The 25,592-nt window shown below is 45.4% G+C and overlaps 1 protein-coding gene across 1 annotated transcript in view; it reads left to right on the forward strand.

Annotated features, from left to right (window-relative positions):
* Positions 1–25,592, forward strand: part of LOC139254114 (adenylate cyclase type 10-like) — a 238,749-nt gene that overhangs the window by 99,817 nt on the left and 113,340 nt on the right. Inside the window, exons 11-12 of the mRNA XM_070873646.1 lie at positions 3,294–3,483; positions 23,126–23,181. Coding sequence (XP_070729747.1) covers positions 3,294–3,483; positions 23,126–23,181 — 246 coding nt within the window. The remainder of the gene's footprint in view (positions 1–3,293; positions 3,484–23,125; positions 23,182–25,592) is intronic.

Consider the following 25,592-nt stretch of genomic DNA (forward strand, 5'->3'; position numbering starts at 1 on the left):
GTGAGCCCTCCCCTCTAAGGGCGGCCGTGTCGCCATGGCACAGAAAATGTACCGACAGCAAATGCTGTTGGGGGCACCAATCGGCAGTGTGGATGCTCCCATGGGCAATACCGAGAAAGGGCCAGTCAGTAAGGGGTCGGCGTGTGCTTGCCGCAGCGGGAAAACGGCCGGAGCGGTCCCAGGCACCGCTCCAAAACTGAGGAAGGGCAATTTCCAAAATGGCGGCCCCTCCGCAGAGACTTAATGGCCGTTCCGTGCCGCCCTGTGGCTGCTGCTTTCAGGTGGCCAGAGGCCTTATTGGAAGGGACAATTTCGGCCTCGAGATTAATAACACACTGTTTACTGTGATCTATGTTTTCCAAGAACAATCTTGAAAGCATATGTTTTCTCATCAAAGGAAAAGACGTTTATAAAAGTCATGGATTTTCCTGGGGCTTGAAATTTTCTGCTTTTCTGCACCTCTGCAGGCGAAAGGACAAAGAGGGGCTTTGTGAGGCAACATTCATAGAAACACAGAAAATAGGTGCAGGAGTAGGCTATTCGGCCCTTCGAGCCTGCACCACTATTCAATAAGATCATGGCTGATCAATCACCTCAGTACCCCTTTCCTGGTTTCTCTCCATACCCCTTGATCCCTTTAGCCATTAGGGCCATATCTAACTCCCTCTTGAATATATCCAATGAACTGGCATCAACAACTCTCTGTGGTAGGGAATTCCACAGGTTAACAACTCTCTGAGTGAAGAAGTTTCACCTCATCTCAGTCCTAAATGGCTTATCCCTTATCCTTATACTATGTCCCCTGGTTCTGGATTTCCCCAATATCGGGAACATTCTTCCTGCACCTAACCTGTCCAGTCCTGTCAGAATTTTATCTGTTTCTATGAGATCCCTTCTCATCCTTCTAAACTCCAGTGAATACAGGCCCAGTCGATCCAGTCTCTCCTCATATGTCAGTCCTGCCATACCGGGAATCAGTCTGGTGAACCTTCGCTGCACTCCCTCAATAGCAAGAACATCCTTCCTGATTAGGAGACCAAAACTGAACACAATATTCCGGGCGAGGCCTCATTAAGGCCCTGTACAACTGCAGTAAGACCTCCCTGCTCCTATACTCAAGCCCCCTAGCTATGAAGATCAACATACTACTTGCCTTCTTCACTGCCTGCTGTACCTGCATGCCAATTTTCAATGACTGATGTACCATGACACCCAGGTCTCGTTGCACCTCCCCTTTCCTTAATCTGCCACCATTCAGATAATATTCTGCCTTCGTGTTTTTGCCGCCAAAGTGGATAACCTCACATTTATCCACATTATACTGCATCTGCCACGCGTTTGCCCACTCACCTAACCTGTCCAAGTCACCCTGCAGCCTTTTAGCGTCCTCCTCACAGCTCACACTGCCACCCAGCTTAGTGTCATCTGCAAATTTGGAGATATTACACTCAATTCTCTCATCCAAATCATTAATGTATATTGTAAATAGCTGGGATCCCAGCACTGAGCCCTGCAGCACCCCACTAGTCACTGCCTACCATTCTGAAAAGGACCCGTTTATCCCGACTCTCTGCTTCCTGTCTGCCAATCAATTCTCTATCCATGTCAGTACATTACCCCCAATACCATGTGCTTTAATTTTGCACACCAATCTCTTGTGTGGGATCTTATCAAAAGCCTTTTGAAAGTCCAAATACACCACATCCACTGGTTCTCCCTTGTCCACTCTACTAGTTACATCCTCAAAAAATTCTAGAAGATTTGTCAAGCAGGATTCCCCTTTCATAAATCCATGCTGACTTGGACCGATCCCATCACTGCTTTCCAAATGTGCTGCTATTTTATCTTTAACAATTGATTCCAACATTTTCCCCACTACTGATGTCAGGCTAACCAGTCTATAATTACCCAGTTTCTCTCTCCCTTCTTTCTTAAAAAGTGGTGTTACATTAGCTACCCTCCAGTCCATAGGAACTGATCCAGAGTCGATGGACTGTTGGAAAATGATCACCAATGCTTACACTATTTCTCGGGCCACTTCCTTAAGTACTCTGGGATGCAGACTATCAGGCCCCGGAGATTTATCGGCCGTCAATCCCATCAATTTCCCTAATACAATTTACCGCCTAATAAGGATTTCCTTCAGTTCCTCCTTCTTACTAGACACTCGGTCCCCTAGTATTTCCAGAAGGTTATTTGTGTCTTACTTCGTGAAGACAGAACCAAAGTATTTGTTTAACTGGTCCGCCATTTCTTTGTTCCCCATTATAAATTCACCTGAATCTGACTGCAAGGGACCTACGTTTGTTTTCGCTAATCATTTTCTCTTCACATATCTATAGAAGCTTTTGCAGTCAGTTTTTATGTTCCCAGCATGCTTCCTCTCATACTCTATTGTCCCCCTCCTAATTCAACCCTTTGTCCTCCTCTGCTGTATTACAAAATTCTCCCAGTCCTCAGGTTTGCTGCTTTTTCTGCCTCTTCCTTGGATTTAACACTATCCTTAATTTCCCTTGTTAGCCACGGTTGAGCCATCTTTCCCGTTTTATTTTTACTCCAGACAGGGATGTACAATTGTTGAAGTTCATCCATGTGATCTCTAAACCCTTTAAGTATCACTCGCCAGTCTATTCTACCAATTCATGTCTCATCACATGCAACTTACTATCAGAGAAGAGGATTACTTAGAAACTGCTGGAAAGGACTATAAGCACTTTAGATGTTTTTATTGTGTAACAATTATTTATTGTACATATCTGGTTATTTTACTTTTAGTATATTGCTGTGACTTTTAACTTTCCTTTATTACAATTGTGAATAAGTTTGACCAAGTCATTTCTTTCCTTAAATCAATGGTCTTCAATGTGTTATTTTCTGCCTTTGGAACTGAAGGGTGAGCTTGGTGAGATATAATACATTCTTTATTGGGAAATCTACATGATTAAGAGTTAATTATTAACCTGGCCAATCTATCCTGTACATGGCAGTGAATATGACAACAAGTTTCAATTCTGCTTTTGGAATTACGTTCGAGCCATGAGCACAAGAGTAACTTTAAAAATTGGTTCCCCTCTTAATTTTAGAAACATTTTTGACCCAGATATTCATTTTCAAAAGTAAACCTTCCCTCAAATAACTTTATGCACCCAAATTATTTTATGCATACAGCAGTATATATCTCAGTGGAGATCACAAATGAAAGCAAAGTGATAAATCAGAACATGCAAATGTATTAAATATACTATAAGATACAATAATAATTGTTTTACACTCTTTCTAATGTCATTGAAAAGTAATTGGTCGGAAAGTTAACTTGGCAGCACGACTGATGATGACCTATCCTGGGATGGTTTCCTGTGATGATGAGACACACTATCACGCCAAGATGCCAGCTTCCTACTTTATTGAACTTCCTAAACGAACTATGAAAGGTGTGGCAAACCCAGGTACCATTTACCAGTACCTGTCCAAAAAACATCAGAAGTAAGTAACAATTTCTGGATTGCAGTGTGAAAGTCTATAGTCTTAAGAAACTATTTTACTATTCTTATGAGCTTAATTGTCTCAAGAACCGAAAGATTAATGGCTTAAGCTTAGTGCTATATAAGTATTTAGGCCCCAAGTTTCCACACGCGGCAAAACAGGCGCCCCTCCGAGCTGGGCGCCCGTTTTTCGCGCCGAAAACGGCGCCTGAAAAAAAACGCGCTATTCTCGAGCACTTTGCAGCTCGATGTCTGCTTGGCGTGGCGCACAGGGGGCAGAGCCTACCACTCGTGCCGATTTTGTAAGTAGGAGGGGGCGGGTACAATTTAAATGAGTTTTTTTTGTGCCGGCAACGCTGCATGTGCGCGTTGGAGCGTTCGCGCATGCGCAGTCTGAAGTAAACATTGGCACTCGGCCATTTTAAAAAGTGCTGCAGAAAAAGTGAAAATGTGTTTATTGAACCCTTGCAAAGGCTTGCATTTTAATTTTCGTGATATTTCTGTGTGTGAGGGTGAGGGAGTGCATTCTGTAATTAAAGATAGACTGTGATAAACGGGACACATGCACTTGTTTGAGACTATTCAAATTCTTTGTAGCTGTTCAATTTTTAACATTTTTAATAAAACCACATTGCCCTTCCATGATCAGCACTGAGGCTTCTTGCAGCTTTCTCCCTCCCTCCCCCGCCTTGCCATCGGTCGGGCCTGACGGCAAACGGCTGCCTCAAGCACTAAGGCTTCTTGCAGCTTTCTCCCTCCCTCCCCCTGCCGTCGGTCGGTCCCGACGGCAAACCGCTGCCTGAAAGGCCTGCCAGAAGCACTTTCACACAGGTAGGAACATGGTTTATTTAATCTTTTCTTTGCTTATAAATTTTTATTCAGGTTGGAATTATTTGTATAATATTTGTATAAGTATAACTAAGGATTTATTGTAGAATTTAATGACTTCCCTTCCCCCCCCTCCCCCACCACCTTGTTCCCGACGCCTAATTTGTAACCTGCGCCTGTTTTTTTAATGTGTAAACAAGGTTTTTTCAGGCCTACAAAAATCTTCACTTGCTCCATTCTAAGTTAGTTTGGAGTACGTTTTCACTGTGGAAACTTTCAAATCAGGCGTCAGTGGCCGGACACGCCCCCTTTTGAAAAAAAAATTCTGTTCGAAAGTGAAACTGTTCTACCTGACTAGAACTGCAGAAAACTTAAATGTAGAGAATTCCGATTTCTAAGATACTCCGTTCTCCACCAGTTGCTCCTAAAAATCAGGAGCAAATCATGTGGAAACTTGGGGCCTTAAAAAGTTAAATGAAATATTTGGAGGAACTGTAAGGTATATATAGAATAATAGCTGTCTTTGCTATTTTTCCAAAGAAATACAATATATTGTTTACACAAAATTCTGCTGCAAACCTTGAGAAAAACATTGAAATTACCGCTCTTGGTGATAAATAAATGCACAAGGCAAACGTTTTACAGTGATTTGTAAATATTGCAATTATGTTAAGTCAGTTCTAGACAACTCTGAACCAGACTGTTTGCAACCTCAGCATCTGATTTAATCCTGAGCTAAGCTCTGGATAGCATATCATCTGCATCACCAAGACTGCTTACTTTTACCTCGAATATCGCCTGGCTCTGCCCTGCCTCGGCCCATTCGCCGCCAAAACCTCCAGACTTGGCTATTCCAATGCCTCCAATCTTCCACCTTCCATAAACCTGAGCTTACCCAAACTCTCCTAACTCGCACAAAATCCGGTGCACTCATCATCCCGGTGCTTGCTCTCTACATTGGCTCCCGTTCGACCAACACCTCAATTTTAAAATTTTCATCCTTGTGTTGGAATCACTCCACGGCCTCGCCCCTACCCATCTCTGTAACCTCTTTTAGGCCTACAAACCTCTGAAAACTTTGCGTTCTTCCAACTTTGGTCAATTGTGCTTCTCTCACTCCATTCTTCCCATTATTGGCCACCATTCCTTCATTCATCTAAGATCAGGAATTCTCTCCCTAAACTACTCTGCATCTCCACCTCTCTCTCTTCCTTTAAGAACCTCCTTAAAATCTATCTCTTTGACCAAGCTTTTAGTCACCTGTCCTAATATCATGAGCAATGTTCCACCAGATTTCTGATGAGAAAGGGAACATGGGTTGACACTTGCATGAGAAATGAATTGAAGGCGGGTTGGGTTTAGTATTGAATTCATCACCTTAATCACATTTAGCACTTTGGTCTGCAGCTTCTAAATGTGCATTGTCAGTATGTCATTGATATAGAAGATGACTGAATGGCTTCAATGTTCTTTAATGTAGGGTTAGCCGAGTGGTGATGGATGGTAGCAAGGACTGTCAATAGAACCATAGAATGATACTGCAGAGTAGGAGGCCAATCAGCCATCATCCTGTGCCAGCTCTTTGAAAGAGTTATCCAATTAGTCCGACACCCCTGCTCTTTCCCCATTGCCTTACAAATTTCCCCCCTTTCGTATATATCCAATTCCCTTTCGAAAGTTATTGGCCCAGAATTTGCGGTCGGAGGCTTCCCATGGGCAGATGACCGCAGTTTTTTTTAAACGAAAGTACCTGTTGTTCCTGGAATTTTGGAGACTTCTGGTCCTGGGCTTCTACACGTAGGCCTGTGCAGAGGCCCACATATCCCAGCTGCATATGCGCTTCGTATGCATCACTGGGATCACGTGGGCAGGCCCAACCTATCAGAGATGGGATATTCCCATTCATACTTAAGGTGATTCACCATAAGTATGAAAGGGAATACCCCTCAAAACACACAAGCACTTAAGATAAATTTTTTTTAAATCACAGTTAAAATTAATTAAAATGGAATTTAATTAATTATTTGAAACAAAAATATAATTTTTTGAAAAATAAATTTACATTTTAAAGGGTCTAAAAACAAACGTACCTTATTAAATAGGATTTTAAATGTTTAAATTATTGAAAAATTATGTGCTTTAAAAGTAATACGCTGATAAAAGCATGCATAAGGCCTTCTTTTATCAGTTGTAAGAATTTGAAGAACAGTCGCTGGGCAGGAGTTGGGCGAATAACCCAACTCTTTGCCTGCGGAGGCCCTTTAGGTTCAGAGGTGTGCAATCTGTCAAGAGAATTTGCATGCCTAAACCCGGAACTTGCACGGGTGCATGCGCATCTCGTACGCACTGGTGGGGAGCGCGAATTCAACCCTATTATTGAATCTGCTTCTCATAGTGTCAGCATAGGGTCAGTGGGTAGCACTCTCGCCTATGAATCAGAAGGTTATGGGTTCAAGTCCCAGGGACTTAAGCACATCTAGGCTGATACTTCAGTGCAATGCTGAGTCATTAAACCAAGTGGACTTAAAAGATCCCACAGCACTATTTCAGAGTTATCCCCAGTGTCTGGCCAATATTTATCCCTCAATCAACATAACAAAAACAGATTTTCTGGTCATTATCACGTTGCTGTTTGTGGGAGCTTGCTTGTGCGCAAATTGGCTGCCACATTGCCCACATTACAACAGTGACTGCACTCCAAAAGTACTTCATTGGCTGTAAAGCACTTTGAGATGTCCGGTGGTCGTGAAAGGCTTTATATGAATCCAAGTCTTTCATTCTTTTCTTTTTATCATTTCAGGCAGTACATTCCAGATCATCATAACGTGCTGCATAAAAAAACATTTTCTTCATGTCGTCTCTGGTTCTTTTGCCAATTGCCATAAATCTTTGTCCACTGGTTATCGGCCAGTCTACCAATGGAAACAGTTTCTCCTTATTTTACTCTATTAAAACCCTTCATGATTTTGAACACCTCTATCAAATCTCCCCTTAATGTTCTCTGCTCTAAGGAGTGTCTCTGGTCTCTCCACATAACTGAAGTCTTTCATCCCTGGTACTATTCTAGCAAATCTCCTCTGCATCCTCTCTACGGCCTTGACATCTTTCCTAAAATGTGGTTTCCAGAATTGGCCACAGTATTCTTCCACCTGGGGCATAGCTAGTGCTTTATAAAGGTTGAGCATAACTTTCTTGCTTTTGTACTCTATGCCTCTATTAATAAAGCCAAGGATCCAAAATGCTTTTTTAACAACCTTCTGAACTTGTCCCGCAACCTTCAAAGACTTGTGTATGCACACTTCCAGGTCTCTCCATTCTGGTACTCCCTTTAAAATTTATATTGCCTCTCCTCATTCTTCATCCCAAAATAAATCACTTCACACCTCTCTGCGTTAAATTTCATCTGCCATGTGTATGCCCATTTCACTAACCTGTCGATGTCCTCTTTGTTGTGTTCCTAACACAGATGAGACTGCACACAGGGAGGTTAAAGTAACAGTGACCTCAGTCTTTATTAAGACACTCCAGAGTGAGGAACATGCCTTAGGGGCCGGCTTATGCTGGGATCCCTTGGGACTTCAGGGGATGCGCTCCCTGGTGGCGGAACATGGGAGTGCATGCTTTACAGATACACACCATCACTCCCTCCCAAAGTCAAAGTGAAAACTATTTACAAGGTGAGGCGGTCGGGAGCCTTTCTTTCCCTGGTGGACTGCCTCGGTACAAATGTCTGTTCTTGTGTGTTGGCTGTGCCCTCGCTGGGCTGGCGTGTTGTTGGCCCTGCAGGGCTGCTGGGTGAGCCTGGCCTTGCTGGACTGTTGGGCGTCATGGATTCGATTTCCTGGTCTGGGATGGTGTCATTGATCCTTGGGATGTGTGCTGTGGGCTCGAAAAAGGTGGTGTCTGCTGTGGGTTGTTCAGGGCAGTCTGTGAACCGCAGCCTCGTTTGGTCCAGGTGTTTTCTGAAAATTTGTCCATTGTCTAGTTTGACTACAAACACCCTACTCCCTTCTTTAGCTATCACCGTGCCCGCGATCCACTTGGGACCATGTCCATAGTTTAGCACATAAACAGGGTCATTCAGATCAATTTCCCGTGACACAGTGGCGCGACCATCGTTTACATTTTGTTGCTGCCGCCTGCTCTCTACCTGATCATGCAGGTTGGGGTGAACCAGTGAGAGTCTGGTTTTTAGTGTCCTTTTCATGAGTAGCTCAGCCGGGGGCACCCCTGTGAGCGAGTGGGGTCTCGTGCGGTAGCTGAGCAGTACTCGGGACAGGCGGGTTTGGAGTGAGCCTTCTGTGACTCGTTTGAGGCTCTGTTTGATTGTTTGTACTGCCCACTCTGTCTGCCCATTGGAGGCTGGTTTAAACAGGGCTGAGGTGACATGTGTGATCCCATTGCGGGTCATGAATTCTTTAAATTCGGCTCTGGTGAAACATGGCCCGTTGTCACTGACCAGTATGTCAGGCAGGCCGTGGGTGGCAAACATGGCCCTCAGCCTTTCAATGGTGGCGCTGGTGGTGCTTCCCGATGTTATTTCACATTCAATCCATTTTGAAAAAGCATCCACCACCACCAGGAACATTTTACCGAGAAACGGGCCCACATAGTCGACATGGATCCTTGACCATGGTCTGGGGGGCCAAGACCACAAACTTAGTGGTGCCTCTCTGGGCGCGTTGGTCAACTGAGCACACACGCTGCATTGCCGTACACAGGACTTAAGTCAGAGTCGATACCGGGCCACCACACATGGAATCTGGCTATCACTTTCATCATTACTATAACCAGGTGTGTGCTGTGGAGATCTGAGATGAACGTCTCCCTGCTCCTTTTGGGTAGCACTACACGATTACCCCACAACAGGCAGTCTGCCTGAATGGACAGCTCGTACTTTCACCGCTGGAACGGCTTGATTAGCTCTTACATTTCAACGGGGATGCTGGCCCAGCTCCCATGCAGTACACAGTTTTTTACTAGGGACAGCAGAGGATCTTGGCTGGTCCAAGTCCTAATCTGGCGGGCCGTGACAGGTGATTTATCATTTTCAAACGCTTCCATAACCATCAACAAATCTGCGGGCTGCGCCACCATCAACAAGTTTGCAGGCTGCGCCATTTCCACCCCCGTGCTGGGCAATGGTAGCCGACTGAGAGCATCCGCACAGTTCTTGGTGCCTGGCCTGTGGCGGATGGTATAGTTATACGCTGATAGCACGAGTGCCCACCTTTGTATGCGGGCTGAGGCATTAGTATTTATCCCCTTGTTTTCAGTGAACAGGGATATGAGAGGCTTGTGATTGGTTTCCAGCTCAAATTTGAGGCCAAACAGGTACTGATACATTTTCTTTACCCCGAACACACACGCTAATGCCTCTTTCTCAATCATGCGGCCCTCTCAGCCTTAGACAATGTCCTGGAGGCATAGGTGACAGGTTGCAACTTCCCCGCAACATTAGCTTGTTGTAATACACACCCGACTCCGTATGACGATGCATCACATGCTAGCACAAGTCTTTTACATGGGTTATACAATACAAGCAGCTTGTTGGAGCATTTTTATGGCTTTCTCAAAAGCAAGTACTTGGTTTTTTCCCCATATCCAGTTCTCACTTTTCTGCAATAATACATGTAGGGGCTCTAAGAGGGTGCTTATCCCCGGTAGGAAGTTACCAAAATAGTTGAGGAGTCCGAGGAACGACCGCAGCTCCGTGATGTTCTGTAGCCTGGGCGCGTTCCTGATAGCCTCTGTCTTGGTGTCTGTGTGCCAAATGCCATCCGCCGCGACCTTTCTCCCCAAAAACTCCACTTCTGTTGCCATGAAGACACATTTCGACCTCTTCAGCCGCAGCCCTATGCGATCCAGTCGCTGGAGGACCTTCTCCAGGTTTTGTAGATGCTCGACGGTGTCCCGACCCGTGACCAACATGTCGTCCTGAAAAACCACCATGCGTGGTACCTACTTGAGTAGGCTCTCCATGTTTCTCTGGAAGATCGCTGCAGCCGACCGAATTCCAAACGGATATCTGCTGTCGATGAACAGTCCCTTGTGCATGTTAATGCAGGTGAGGCCCTTCGAAGACTCCTCCAGCTCCTGCGTCACGTAGGCCGAAGTCAGGTCGAGCTTGGTGAACGTCATGCCTCCTGTCAGCGTTGGAAATAGGTTGTTTGCCATAGGTAGCGGGTATTGGTCCTGTAGCGAGAAACGATTAACAGTTACTTTATAATCGCCGCAAATCCTGACCATGCCATCACTTTTGAGTACTGGAACAATCGGGCTGGCCCACTCACTGAATTCCACTGAGGAGATGATGCCCCCGCGTTGCAGCCTGTCCAGCTCGATTTCCACTCTCTCCCTCATCATGTGAGGAACCACTCGCACCTTGTGGTGAATGGGTCGTGCCTCTGGGACCAAGTCGATCCGCACCTTCGACCCGGAAAAGTTTCCAATGCCTGGATCAAAAAGGGAAGGAAATTTGTTGAGAACCTGGATACATGAGGCCAAATCAACATGTGATAGCGCTCGGATGTCATCCCAGTTCCAGCGGATTTCGCCCAGCCAGCTCCTTCCAAGCAGTGTGAGGCCGTCGTCCGAGACAATCCAGAGTGGCAGTTCATGCACCATGCCCTCGTAGGTGACCTTGACCATGGCGCTACCCAGGACAATGATAAGCTCTTTGGTGTACATTCTCAGTTTCGTGTGGATGGGGCTCAGGGCTGGTCTGAGTGCCTTGTTGCACCACAGTCTCTCAAACATCTTTTTACTCATGATGGATTGGCTAGCGCCAGTGTCCAGTTGTATGGCTATGGGTAAGCCATTCAATTTTACATTTAGCATTGTAGGTGGACATTTTGTTGAAAATGTGTGCACCCTGTGTACTTCAGCATCTGCCCCCTCTCTCTGAGGCTCAAAATTGCTTTGATCCACCATGGACTGATCTTCCTCTGCTACGTGGTGGTTAGCAGGTTTTGCAGAGCTTGCAGCTCGTCTGCAAGTTCGTTGGAGGTGCCCTATTGTTCCACAGCTCTTGCAAACATACCCTTTGAAGCGGCATGAATAGGCTGAATGGAAGCCTCCACAACACCAACAAGGTGTGAATTGCCTTGCATTCACCCTTTGATGCGGAATCTGAGTCATCTGGATCACCTGAGGCCTGCTGGCAGTTGCAGATTCGTGGTTTCTGCTCTGTACATTTCTGCTCGCAAACACAGTTCCAGTTAATTTATGAACATTGCTAGGACTTGTGTGCTGAGAGATTTGTTTGGTGTTATCACTGGTGGACATAAACGCCTGTGCAATTGCAATGGCCTTACTGAGGGTCGGTGTCGCTACAGTCAAAAGTTTTCGAAGGATGGTCTCGTGGCCAATGCCCAGTACAAAAAAGTCTCTGAGCATTTGCTCCAGGTAGCCATCAAACTCACATTGTCCTGCAAGTCGTCTTAGCTCGACGACGTAGCTCGCCACTTCCTGACCTTAGATCGTTGGCACGTGTAGAACTGATACCTCGCCATCAGCATGCTCTCTCTCCGGTTAAGATGCTCCCAAACCAGTGTACACAGCTCCTCATATGACTTATGTGTGGGTTTCACCAGAGCCAGAAGATTCTTCATAAGGCTGTAGGTCGGTGCCCCGCAGACCGTGAGGAGGATCGCTCTCCTTTTTGCAGCGCTTCCTTCTCTGTCCAGCTTGTTGGCTACAAAGTACTGGTCTAGCCGTTCGACATAGGCTTCTCAGTCCTCACCCTCCGAGAAATTCTCCAGAATGCCCCAGTTTGCTGCATCTTTGCATTGGATTCGTATACTCGTCGCCAGTTGTTGTGTTCCTAACACAGATGAGACTGCACACAGGGAGGTTAAAGTAACAGTGACCTTAGTCTTTATTAAGACACTCCAGAGTGAGTAACAGGCCTTAGGGGCCGGCTTATATACAATGCTCCCAAGGGATGCTGGGATCATTTGGGACTTCAGGGAATGCACTCCCTGGTGACGGAACATGGAAGTGCATGCTTTACAGATACACAACACTCTTGGAGTCTTGGAGTATCCTTACTGTTTACTACATTTCCAAGTTCATGTTATGAGGGCAGGGGAATGAGCTGGTCACCAGAATTGATGAGCAATTAACTTATTCAGTATATCTCTTGCTGCAAGGCATTGAAATGGCCTTCCTGTTTATTCTGACTCATTTCCTTCCATCTGGTCTTCCTTGTCTGATGAGAACTCTTACTGTTGCTGTGTCTCCTCCTAATGCAGTCCTGTCTGTCTGGCAGGGTTATGCAGGCTGCAATGCACCACTAAGATGTGGGAAACTATTTGTGGGCCATATTGTAGGGGGCACCCGGACCTGTCTAGACATGATGTGCTCAACTATGATCCTAATGGTCCCATAGCTTTGATTATACCTGTGTTACTCAGGCGTGGTGGGATTGCAGATGGTTTCATGAGCTACGTATGGAGGGGATTTTCCTTGTTCCCCAGTAGCCATGGCAGGGTTGTATATTGGGGGGATGGTTGAGTATTTCAGGAAAAAAGCATCATGACAGCTGCCTGGGTAACTTGCCCATCCTGTTTCTGTGATTGGAGACGAGCTGCACATTAATGAGGTGGTAGCCCTTTCTGTTCATGAAGACTGCTGGCTTGTGTTATGGTGGCCTGATGGCAAAAAATGTAGTCAGTTATACACAGAAATGACCCAAGGGAAGTCAGCCACTCCTGCAAATCTTTCAGCTCTCTCCTGTTGACTGTTAACATCAATGGGCAAACCGATGTACTGGTTAGCCCTGGCAAACAGGGTATTGGTGACCAGCTGTGCACTGCAGACTGGGATATGCAGGTGAACTCATCTGTAGCAGTTTTAAATGAGCCAGTGGCAAAGAAATTAATGGCGTGATGACAGCCACTGGCAAAGCATTGCCCCCTGGTCATTCAGCCAGCAGAAATCTGCAACAGTCTGCCTAGTGAGGCAGAGCCACCTGATGCACTGTTTTTCAGATAGATCTAAAAAAGTGACCCTTGGCCTGTACAACCTGTGTGCTGGGTATGGCCTCCTACACGCAGTCCCTTTCACCCTGCCTTCTTATAGGGCCAGCTGCTGCATGTGTTGGTTGCTGGGGCTGCTGCTCCTCTTGCTGTACTTCTTCCTCCATCCAAATCAAATTAGCAATAATTGAACCCATGATAAGCTTACTAAGGGTACGATTTAAGTTAAGAAAGAAGCAATCTCAAAGCTGGAAACTCTTCTGGAAATCCAAACAGCACAATATTCACTTACCTGCAGCTGATTGACCCTTTAAATAGTGCTTCTAGTTTTACTGGCGGATTGGATGCTGGCTTTCTTAATACATAAAAACCCAGTTATTTTATTAGATTGGTAATGTTGTTTTCTTTCCCATTTATGATTATGCTTTGTTCACATTGTAGATAGTGTTCTGAAATTGCATTCATTTTACTGTAAAGAACAAATGGGTTAAAATCATGTCCTATAATAATGGTTATGTTAGCCTAATAATTGTAGTACTGGACCAGCAACCCAGAGACTGTGAGTTTAAACACCACTGTGTAAAATTGTGAAATTAAATTCAATAAGTATGATAATTTATAGCTAGCAGCAGAAAATACCATGAAATCACTAGTTCACTAACTTCATTCAGGTAAGAGAATCAGCCAGCCGTACCTGTGATTGCCAGTCCCATACCATGGCCGAGAAATTCAATGGCACCATAAACAGAAACCTAAGCCTCCATTTTCAGCAAGAAATTCTTTGTTGGCGCCAGGAATGCATGGCAGAACTATTTGAAGTAATGTATAAAGTATTCAAGTTAGGGTCCTGCGATTGTTGCAGGATTTTCTGATTTTGGGTTGCCCCAGCACCTGACTTGCCACATGCTAAACTCACCCAGCAACTTGTGGCACTGACTGGCAGGAAGGTGTTTTTTCCAACTCTGGATGAGTGAAGATTTTGCAGGTGTTGCATTGTTGTTGGCTGCCTTATAAATGAATGCAGTGATCGTGACCATCTTTAAAAAAGGGGACAAGTTCGACTGCGGCAACTACAGAGGAATCTCCCTGCTATCAACCACTGGGAAAGTCGTCGCTAGAGTCTTCCTCAACCATCTTCTCCCTGTGGCCGAGGAGCTCCTCCCGGAGTCGCAGTGTGGATTTTGTCCCCTTCGAGGCACAACGGACACGATTTTTGCAGCAGGAAAAATGCAGGGAACAGCGCCAGCCCTTATACATGGCCTTCTTCAACCTTACAAAGGCCTTTGACACTCAACCGCGAGGGTCTATGGAGCATCCTCCTCGGTTTAGGATGCCCCCAAAAGTACGTCACCATACTCCGCATGCTCCACGACGACATGCAAGTCGCGATCCTTACCAATGGATCCATCACAGATCCAATTCAGTCCGGACCGGGATCAAGTATGGCTGCGTCATCGCCCCAAACCTCTTCTCAATCTTCCTCGCTGCCATGCTCCACCTCACAGTTGATAAGCTCCCTGCTGGAGTGGAGCTAAAGTACAGAACCAGTGGGAAGCTGTTCAACCTACGCCATCTCCAGGCCAGGTCCAAGACCAATCTAGCCTCTGTCATCGAGCTACAGTATGGCGGACGACGCCTGGTCTGTGCACACATAGAGGCTGAACTCCAGAACATAGTCAACGTTTTTACTGAGGCGTATGAAAGCATGGGCCTTACGCTAATCATTAGTAAGACAAAGTTCCTACAACAGTCTGTCCTCGCCGCACAGCACTGCCCCCCCCCAAACATCAAGATCCACGGCATGGCCCTGGAAAATATGAACCACTTCCCCTATCTCGGGAGCCTCCTATCAACAAGAGCAGGCATTGATGATGAGAGCCAACACCGCTTCCAGTGCGCCAGTGCAGCCTTCGGCCGCCTGAGGAAAAGAGTGTTTGAAGATAATGTGGATAAATGTGAGGTTATCCACTTTGGTGGTAAAAACAGAGAGACAGACTATTATCTGAATGGTGACAGATTAGGAAAAGGGGAGGTGCAAAAAGACCTGGGTGTCATGGTACATCAGTCATTGAAGGTTGGCATGCAGGTACAGCAGGCGGTTAAGAAAGCAAATGGCATGTTGGCCTTCATAGCGAGGGGATTTGAGTACAGGGGCAGGGAGGTGTTGCTACAATTGTACAGGGCCTTGGTGAGGCCACACCTGGAGTATTGTGTACAGTTTTGGTCTCCTAACTTGAGGAAGGACATTCTTGCTATTGAGGGAGTGCAGCGAAGGTTCACCAGACTGATTCCCGGGATGGCGGGACTGACCTATCAAGAAAGACTGGATCAACTGGGCTTGTATTCACTGGAGTTCAGAAGAATGAGAGGGGACCTCATAGAAACGTTTAAAATTCTGACGGGGTTAGACAGGTTAAATGCAGGAAGAATGTTCCCAATGTTGGGGAAGTCCAGAACCAGGGGACATAGTCTAAGGATAAGGGGGAAGCCATTTATGACCGAGATGAGGAGGAATTTCTTCACCCAGAGAGTGGTGAACCTGTGGAATTCTCTACCACAGAAAGTTGTTGAGGCCAATTCACTAAATATATTCAAAAAGGAGTTAGATGAAGTCCTTGATGTTAATAAATATGATGTGATTGGGATTACGGAGACGTGGCTCCAGGATGATCAGGGCTGGGAACTCAACATTCAGGGGTATTCAACATTCAGGAAGGATAGAATAAAAGGAAAAGGAGGTGGGGTAGCATTGTTGGTTAAAGAGGAGATTAATGCAATAGTTAGGAAAGACATTAGCTTGGATGATGTGGAATCTATATGGGTAGAGCTGCAGAACACCAAAGGGCAAAAAACGTTAGTAGGAGTTGTGTACAGACCTCCAAACAGTAATAGGGATGTTGGGGAGGGCATCAAACAGGAAATTAGGGGTGCATGCAATAAAGGTGTAGCAGTTATAATGGGTGACTTTAATATGCACATAGATTGGGCTAGCCAAACTGGAAGCAATACGGTGGAGGAGGATTTCCTGGAGTGCATAAGGGATGGTTTTCCAGACCAATATGTTGAGGAAACAACCAGGGGGGAGGCCATCTTAAACTGGGTGTTGTGTAATGAGAGAGGATTAATTAGCAATCTCATTGTGCGAGGCCCCTTGGGGAAGAGTGACCATAATATGGTGGATTTCTGCGTTAGGATGGAGAATGAAACAGTAAATTCAGAGACCATGGTCCAGAACTTAAAGAAGGGTAACTTTGAAGGTATGAGGCGTGAATTGGCTAGGATAGATTGGTGAATGATACTTAGGGGGTTGACTGTGGATGGGCAATGGCAGACATTTAGAGACCGCATGGATGAATTACAACAATTGTACATTCCTGTCTGGCGTAAAAATAAAAAAGGGAAGGTGGCTCAACCGTGGCTATCGAGGGAAATCAGGGACAGTATTAAAGCCAAGGAAGTGGCATTCAAATTGGCCAGAAATAGCAGCGAACCTGGGGACTGGGAGAAATTTAGAACTCAGCAGAGGAGGACAAAGGGTTTGATTAGGGCAGGGAAAATGGAGTACGAGAAGAAGCTTGCAGGGAACATTAAGGTGGATTGCAAAAGTTTCTATAGGTATGTAAAGAGAAAAAGGTTAGTAAAGACAAACGTAGGTCCCCTGCAGTCAGAATCAGGGGAAGTCATAACGGGGAACAAAGAAATGGCAGACCAATTGAACAAGTACTTTGGTTCGGTATTCACTAAGGAGGATACAAACAACCTTCCGGATATAAAAGGGGTCAGGGGGTCTAGTAAGGAGGGGGAACTGAGGGAAATCTTTATTAGTCGGGAAATTGTGTTGGGGAAATTGATGGGATTGAAGGCCGATAAATCCCCAGGGCCTGATGGACTGCATCCCAGAGTACTTAAGGAGGTGGCCTTGGAAATAGCGGATGCATTGAGAGTCATTTTCCAACATTCCATTGACTCTGGATCAGTTCCTATGGAGTGGAGGGTAGCCAATGTAACCCCACTTTTTAAAAAAGGAGGGAGAGAGAAAACAGGGAATTATAGACCGGTCAGTCTGACCTCAGTAGTGGGTAAAATGATGGAATCAATTATTAAGGATGTCATAGCAGTGCATCTGGAAAATGGTGACATGATAGGTCCAAGTCAGCATGGATTTGTGAAAGGGAAATCATGCTTGACAAATCTTCTGGAATTTTTTGAGGATGTTTCCAGTAAAGTGGACAAAGGAGAACCAGTTGATGTGGTATATTTGGACTTTCAGAAGGCTTTCGACAAGGTCCCACACAAGAGATTAATGTGCAAAGTTAAAGCACATGGGATTGGGGGTAGTGTGCTGACGTGGATTGAGAACTGGTTGTCAGACAGGAAGCAAAGAGTAGGAGTAAACGGGTACTTTTCAGAATGGCAGGCAGTGACTAGTGGGGTGCCGCAAGGTTCTGTGCTGGGGCCCCAGCTGTTTACATTGTACATTAATGATTTAGACGAGGGGATTAAATGCAGTATCTCCAAATTTGCGGATGACACTAAGTTGGGTGGCAGTGTGAGCTGCGAGGAGGATGCTATTAGGCTGCAGAGTGACTTGGATAGGTTAGGTGAGTGGGCAAATGCATGGCAGATGAAGTATAATGTGGATAAATGTGAGGTTATCCACTTTGGTGGTAAAAACAGAGAGACAGACTATTATCTGAATGTGACAGATTAGGAAAAGGGAAGGTGCAAAGAGACCTGGGTGTCATGGTACATCAGTCATTGAAGGTTAGCATGCAGGTACAGCAGGCGGTTAAGAAAGCAAATGGCATGTTGGCCTTCATAGCGAGGGGATTTGAATACAGTGGCAGGGAGGTGTTGCTACAGTTGTACAGGGCCTTGGTGAGGCCACACCTGGAATATTGTGTACAGTTTTGGTCTCCTAACTTGAGGAAGGACATTCTTGCTATTGAGGGAGTGCAGCGAAGATTCACCAGACTGATTCCCGGGATGGCGGGACTGACCTATCAAGAAAGACTGGATCAACTGGGCTTGTATTCACTGGAGTTCAGAAGAATGAGAGGGGACCTCATAGAAACGTTTAAAATTCTGACGGGTTTAGACAGGTTAGATGCAGGAAGAATGTTCCCAATGTTGGGGAAGTCCAGAACCAGGGATCACAGTCTGAGGATAAGGGGTAAGCCATTTAGGACCGAGATGAGGAGAAACTTCTTCACCCAGAGAGTGGTGAACCTGTGGAATTCTCTACCACAGAACGTAGTTGAGGCCAATTCACTAAATATATTCAAAAGGGAGTAAATGAAGTCCTTACTACTCGGGGGATCAAGGGTTATGGCGAGAAAGCAGGAATGGGGTACTGAAGTTTCATGTTCAGCCATGAACTCATTGAATGGCGGTGCAGGCTAGAAGGGCTGAATGGCCTGCTCCTGCACCTATTTTCTATGTTTCTATGTTTCTATGTTACTACTAGGGGAATCAAGGGGTATGGTGAGAAAGCAGGAATGGGGTACTGAAGTTGCATGTTCAGCCATGAACTCATTGAATGGCGGTGCAGGCTAGAAGGGCCGAATGGCCTACTCCTGCACCTATTTTCTATGTTTCTATGTTTCTAAGATCAGTCCCTCAAAACTGTCACCAAGCTCATGATCTACAGGGCCGTAGTAATACCCGCCCTCCTGTATGGCTCAGAGACGTGGACCATGTAGAGTAGACACGTCAAGTCGCTGGAGAAATACCACCAGCGATGTCTCTGCAAGATCCTGCAAATCCCCTGGGAGGACAGACGCATAAACATTAGCGTCCTCGACCAGGCCAGCATCCCCAGCATTGAAGCACTGACCACATTTGATTAGCTCCGCTGGGCAGACCACATAGTTCGCATGCCAGACACGAGACTCCCAAAGCAAACGCTCTACTCGGAACTCGTCCACGGCAAACAGGCGGGCAGTGGAAACGTTACAAGGACACCCTCAAAGCCTCCCTGATAAAGTGCAACATCCCCACTGACACCTGGGAGTCCTGGGCCATAGACTGCCCTAAGTGGAGAAAGTGCATTCGGGAGGGCGCTGAGCTCCTCAAGTATCATCGCCGAGAGCATGCAGAAATCAAGCGCAGGCAGCGGAAGGAGCGTGCGGCAAACCAAGCTCCCTGCCCACCCTTTCCCTCAACGACTATCTGTCCCACCTGTGACAGAAACTGTGGTTCTCGTATTGGACTGCACAGCCACCTAATAACTCATGCCAAGAGTAGACGCAAGTCTTCCTCGATCCTGAGGGACTGCCTATGATGATGATGAGTTTGACTGCAGTCATGGGTGTTCTGGTAGTCTGCCTTCACGGCTGCAGGAGGAGGGGGAGCAGCATGGAAGACATCAGAGAGCAATAATTGATGCCACAAGAGGGAGGAAGAGGAGGGCACTGCACAGGAGACCGTATCTACAGCGGGTATTCAGGGAGCACTTCTCCTACCTCAGTTTCACAGAGGAACAATGTATATTGCTTGATAAAGGAGGTTGTCGCTGATCTCAGGGGTTTGGAGGGCGGCTGCAGTGTCTAATAGCTGGGATGATCGGCAATCCTGGGGAGTGGGGCTGGAGTCTGATGGTGTGCAGGAAAGCAGGTAAGCTTGATGGGCTGGGAGGAAGCACTTCTACTTCTTCTGGCCCACAAACAGTGTTATCAAGGCGCTTACCTCTTCCACAAAGCAGTCCTCACCTCCCTTTAGCTACCAGGTTTCTCAAGGCCTGGAAAACCTGACTGGCCAGAATTAATGTTTCAAGTCGATGACTTTTCATCAAAAGCTTTTGCTTTTGATTAGTTTAACTTTGTATGCAATATCGCATGATTTAATTTACAAATTTGGTTTGGATTGTATATTTTGTATTGGCTTTTATTTTTGCATTATGTCCAAGAGGACAATGTGATGGTCAGTTACAGAGGGAAGGTAAGGAGTGAGGGACTGGTGGTGAATGGGGAATTGAAGGGGCTGTGAAGGTTGCAGCCTCCCTTCCTCTTTCTCCTCTTCCGCCTCCTCCTCCTCATAGGAACATAGGAACAGGTGTAGGTCACTGATCCCCTCGAGTCTGTTCCGCCATTCATTGAGATCATGGCTGATCTGTGACCTAACGCGCTATACTCGTCTTTGGCCCATATCCCTTAATACCTTTAGTTGACAAAAAGCTATCTATCTCCGATTTAAAATTAACAATTGATCTTGCATCAATTCCCATTTGGGAAGAGAGTTCCAATCTTCTACCACCCTTTGTGTGTAGAAGTGCTTCCTAATTTCACTGCTGAAAGGTCTGGCTCTAATTTTTAGACTATACCCCCTAGTCCTAGAATCCCCAACCAGCGGAAATAGTTTCTCTCTATCTACCCTCTCTGTTCCCTTTAATATCTTGAAAACTTTGATCGGATCACCCCTTAACCTTCTAAATTCTAGGGAATACTACCTAATTTGTGTAATCTCTCCTCATAACTTAACCCTTGAAGTTTGGGTATCATTCTGGTAAACCTTTGCTGCACTCCCTTCAAGCCAACATATCCTTCCTAAGGTATGGTGCCCAGAACTGCTCACAGTCTAACCAGGTTTTGTATAGCTGCAGCATAACTTCTATCTACTTGTATTCTAGTCCACCGTGTAAAGGCCAGCATTCCATTAGCCTTTTTAATTATTTACTGCACCTACTCTTCAGCTTCTTGCCTAATGGGTGGTGGCAAGGGCTGTTGACTTATGCTGACAAGGTTGTATTGCATGCAGTATACCACCACAATTCATGAGACCCACTCAGCCGAGTACTGCAGAGCTCCTCCAGAGTGGTCCAGGCAGCAGAATCATTGCTTCAGCATGCCAATGATCTGCTCTATAAGATTTTTTGTGGCGCCCATTGTATTCACGCTGCACACGTGTGTGGGTTGCAAACTGGAGTCATGAGCCATGTCGTCAGCAGATGGCCCTTGTTGCTCAGTAGCCATCCTTTGGTTTGCTGTCGTGGCTGACTACAGCTGCTACAGCAGTCTGCCATAGAATGAACTCTTCATGACTGCTATCAGGATACCGGGCATTGAACTGCATGATGTGCTGCCTATAGTCACACACCAGCTGCACGTTGGGGGAGTGGAATCCCTTTTGGTTCAGGTACATAGCAGGGTTGACATGAGGCCCACGCAAAGCAATGTGCGTGCAGTCAATGGCACCTTGCACCATTTGGAAGCCTGCAATCCTTGGAAACCCTCACTCTCCTCCTGCTTCTTTCTGGCAAGAGGAAATGAAATGAAGTTATCTCTCTTTGAATAAAGAGCCTTAGTGACCTCCCTTATCCAACAGTGCACTGCAAACTGTGAGATGTTGCTAGTATCTCCAGCTCCAGCCTGGAAGGAGCCAGATGCATAAAGGTTCAAAGTCACGGTCACCTTCACAGTCACTGGCAATGCAGTCCTTGCCATGCTCTGAGGTTGGAGTTTGCGCTGCAGCAGTTAGAAGATTTCAGTGACGACCTCCTTAGTGAACCGTAGACGTCTCAAACATTGAGGTTCAGTTAGGTGAATTTCTCCCTGAACACCCTGGGTGAATATTGCCTCCTGCTGAGCGCCCTTGTCTGCCTCCTCACCCTCTTCTTGCAGCTTGTCCTGTTCTGTGTGGCCTGTGCTCATTTTGCCAGTCATGCTCAATTCCAAAGGAAGGCCTACTAATGCACCCAAGTCTGGGAGCAACTGGTTTGTGCAGAAGCCTTGAAGTCAGCAAAATGTACTTCAGGACCTGCCACACCACATCCTCTAGACTTTTGAGACTTGAACCACTAAGGAAAGCATAAAAAAACATGTGGAATTGTAGCAACAGCCTGAAGAAATAAACTGGCAACTAATGTGTAAGTAGTTGATGATCCCTTTAAATAGCGTTGATTGGGTGGGGGTCCTTACTGCTGCTTAACATTGTGTTCATCAGTGCGAGGTTAAGGCTGGAGTGTGGATCTCCAAAATGGCAATGCTGAAGTCAAATCAGCATTGGACACTGATTGATGTCATGCTCTGGCTGCTCTGCATATTTCCGCCAATTGTTAAGTGCGCACGTGCTAATCCCTTTACCAATATGGTGTCAGGAGCCTGGCGCGCTTTGCATCAGAAGTGTGCACGAGCATCATTTTGAAACCCTTGAGTATCTTTGAGATGGTAACTAATGCAGCTGTGAGCAGAGAGCATGAGAGCAGTCTTCTTACCTTAACAATTTTAGTTAGATCATTATATTTCTTACAGCATTACAGCCACACTCTAAGTGCAATGCTCCTGGCATTGACATGCTTTGCAATTTCTTACCACTGTTAGGGAAGTAGATGCCTGGCAGGCATCCTGCCCCTGGACGGAATAGGATGTCCCTCCTCCTCTACTGCTTGCACAGGAGCCTCAAAGGCAGCATCGGAGAAACTTGGTGCCCACTCACTTTCTCCTTCAGCCATTTCTTCAATAGAAGTTCTTGCTTGGTGCCTGCAGCCAGAATGCACCTCTCCTTTAAGAAGTGCTGGCTACCTTTAAGTGGCATTCTAGATGCCGGACATCCGTACCCCCCACCCCCCTGCCCCCGCCAATAGGCATGCAGCAAATGAGTAGTGCAGGTAGCACTGGTTGCACTCCTGCTTTATTATAATCATAAGTCAGAACAAAAATTTTGTGCTGCTTAAGTCAATAATAACGACGCTTGCAGTGATTGCCCTGCGCACGCTTCTGGGCGTGATCGAATTTCTGGACCTCGGTCTGCTAATTTTATCAATTGGTGTGTAGCTCAAAAGTTATGTTTTAATACTAATAATAAACCACTTTAGAGATCATATCTATTTTTCCTCAGAATACTTGGGAAACCTCGAATTTCTGTTGAAAAAGAAGACGATTATCCTCTTTTAGGTGAGTTCACATTAATAACATTGTATAACCATAGATGTGCCTTATATGTGGCCACAAAATGCATTTAGATATTAACTTTTAAGCTATTACTGAATGTTTTAATGGAAAAATAAATTGTTGTAATATTTGTTGCACTTACATTCAAATAGCAAACTTGTATTTCAAAGTTTTCTTGTTTTCCTTTATGCCGAGCTGCTTGATCTAATTTATTTCAGTTACGCAACCAATTTATAGCAATACATAAATAAAAGAATGCCTTGCAGCATTTTACATGAATATTTCTCCAGCTGAAGTAAATACTGCTATCTCATGAAGTAGGAAAAATATTAATGTACAATAACAAAGCAAATTTGCAGATACATTAACATGCTTAGAAAATAATTTATAACAGATGTTCTTCATCAAAAGTGAAATGTTGATGGCAGTGTCTATAACAGTATCTTAAAGGGAAAGCTATTCTTATTTTAATGGTAATAGTAAATCCTACATGTTTCAAGTATTCACCAGCATTGGAGCAACATTTTCAACATCACCATTTAAGGGAATTTTTAGAGTCTTTAAGAATCATTAGAACGTCATTAAATCTTGTTGCAAATAAACAAGAGAAAAAGTGAGATAATCCTGGAGTATCAAATTGCAAAGTTCATTGACATCAGCATCTAGCGTTATCTTGTAAATGACCTGGGGATAAAATATTGACAGTTACATAATCTGAAATATAAATAAAGGTCTGATTTTCCAAATGCACACTTCTGGTGCTGAACCTCACCCACATATTCAGAAATTGCAAGTGAGCTTCCCATATTTCTCTGTCCATTAAAGTTAAGAAAATTATTGAATGAAAATCGTGGGTAATGCATCTGTGATTCTCGATACACTTTTTCTGTTGGCAAGGTTTTGCACCAAGAATACACATTCAGAAAATTAGCTGTTTAATTCTTAAAGTTCCCGGGGTAAATTTCTGCAGAGGTCTTCTGAGCTCCAAACATAATTTCAGAAGTGGTCATTTACAGTTCTTCTGGGCATTTTGCCGATCTCACACCAAATTACAGCTGTTAATCAGGAGAAGCCCTGCAGAAATTTCAGGTGACTGTTTCTACATTGGTTGTGTCAGTTGAAACCAGTTCTAATTTATTTTTCCAGTAATAGTTTACAGGCTTTGTGTTACCCATACTGTAGGATATCTTCAGAGTCATCTAGTTTAGTCTCTGACTGAGCAAATACATATCAGTACAAAAGTAAAATACTGTGGAGTAAAAACAGAAAATACTGGAAATCTCAGCGGGTCAGGCAGCATCTTTGGAGAGAAAGCAGAGTTAATGTTTCGGGTCAATGACCCTTCATTAGAACTGGAGAGTTTTCGGAAAGAATATATTCTTAACAAGCACTGAAAGGGGGAGGGGAAGAAAGAACACAAGGGAAGGTAGAGAGATGAGAGAGACAAAGGGGATGATGGGTTGAATTGAAATGGTAATGCCAGGAGTTAGAAAAACATTAGTCAAGATAGGGTGTGAATGGTGGGATAATGACCAGCTGCTATTAGAGATAAGGAGAAAAAAAAGAAACAGGCCCGGGGGAGGGGGGTAGGGGGAGGGAATCAATGATTGGCAGCGGTTATGTTCTGAAATTGTTGAACTCGATGTTGAGTCCAAAAGGCTGTAAAATGCCTAAATGAAAGATGAGGTGCTGTTCCTCAAGCTTGCATTGAGCTTCATTGGAACAGTGCAGGAGACCGAGGATGGTGAGGTCAGAGTGGGCGTGGAGTGGTAAATTAAAGTGACAGGCGACCGGAAGCTCAGGGTCACACTTGCGGACTGAACCGAGGTGCTCCGCAAAGCGGTCACCCAATCTACGCTTGGCCTCTCCAATGTAGAGGAGACCACATCGTGAGCAGTGAATACAATATACTAAATTGAAAGAAGTACAAGTAAGTCGCTGTTTCACCTGGAAGGAGTATTTAGGGCCCTGGATATGGGAAGGGAGGAGGTAAAAGGGCAGGTGTTGCATCTCCTGCATTTGCAAGGACAGGTGCTGTGGGAAGGGGACGGGGTGCTGGGGGTGACTGCAGAATGAACCAGGTGTGTCACGGAGGGAGCGGTCCCTTCGGAATGCTGAGAGGGGAGGGGAGGGGAAGATGTGATTGGTGGTGGGATCATGCTGGAGGTGGCGGAAATAATAATAATAACTTTTATTTATATAGCGCCTTTAACGTAATAAAACATCCCAAGGCGCTTCACAACAATACTACAGACAAACAGATAAATTTGATACCGAGTCACAAAAGAAATTAAGGCAGATGATCAAAAGAGGTAGATTTGAACGAGCGCCTTAAAGGAGGAAAGAGAGGTAGAGAGGCGGTGAGGTTTAGCGAGGGAATTCCAGAGCTTAGGGCCCAGGCAGCTGAAGGCATG

Source organism: Pristiophorus japonicus, chromosome 3, assembly GCF_044704955.1.
Source record: "Pristiophorus japonicus isolate sPriJap1 chromosome 3, sPriJap1.hap1, whole genome shotgun sequence".
Lineage (NCBI taxonomy): Eukaryota > Metazoa > Chordata > Chondrichthyes > Pristiophoridae > Pristiophorus > Pristiophorus japonicus.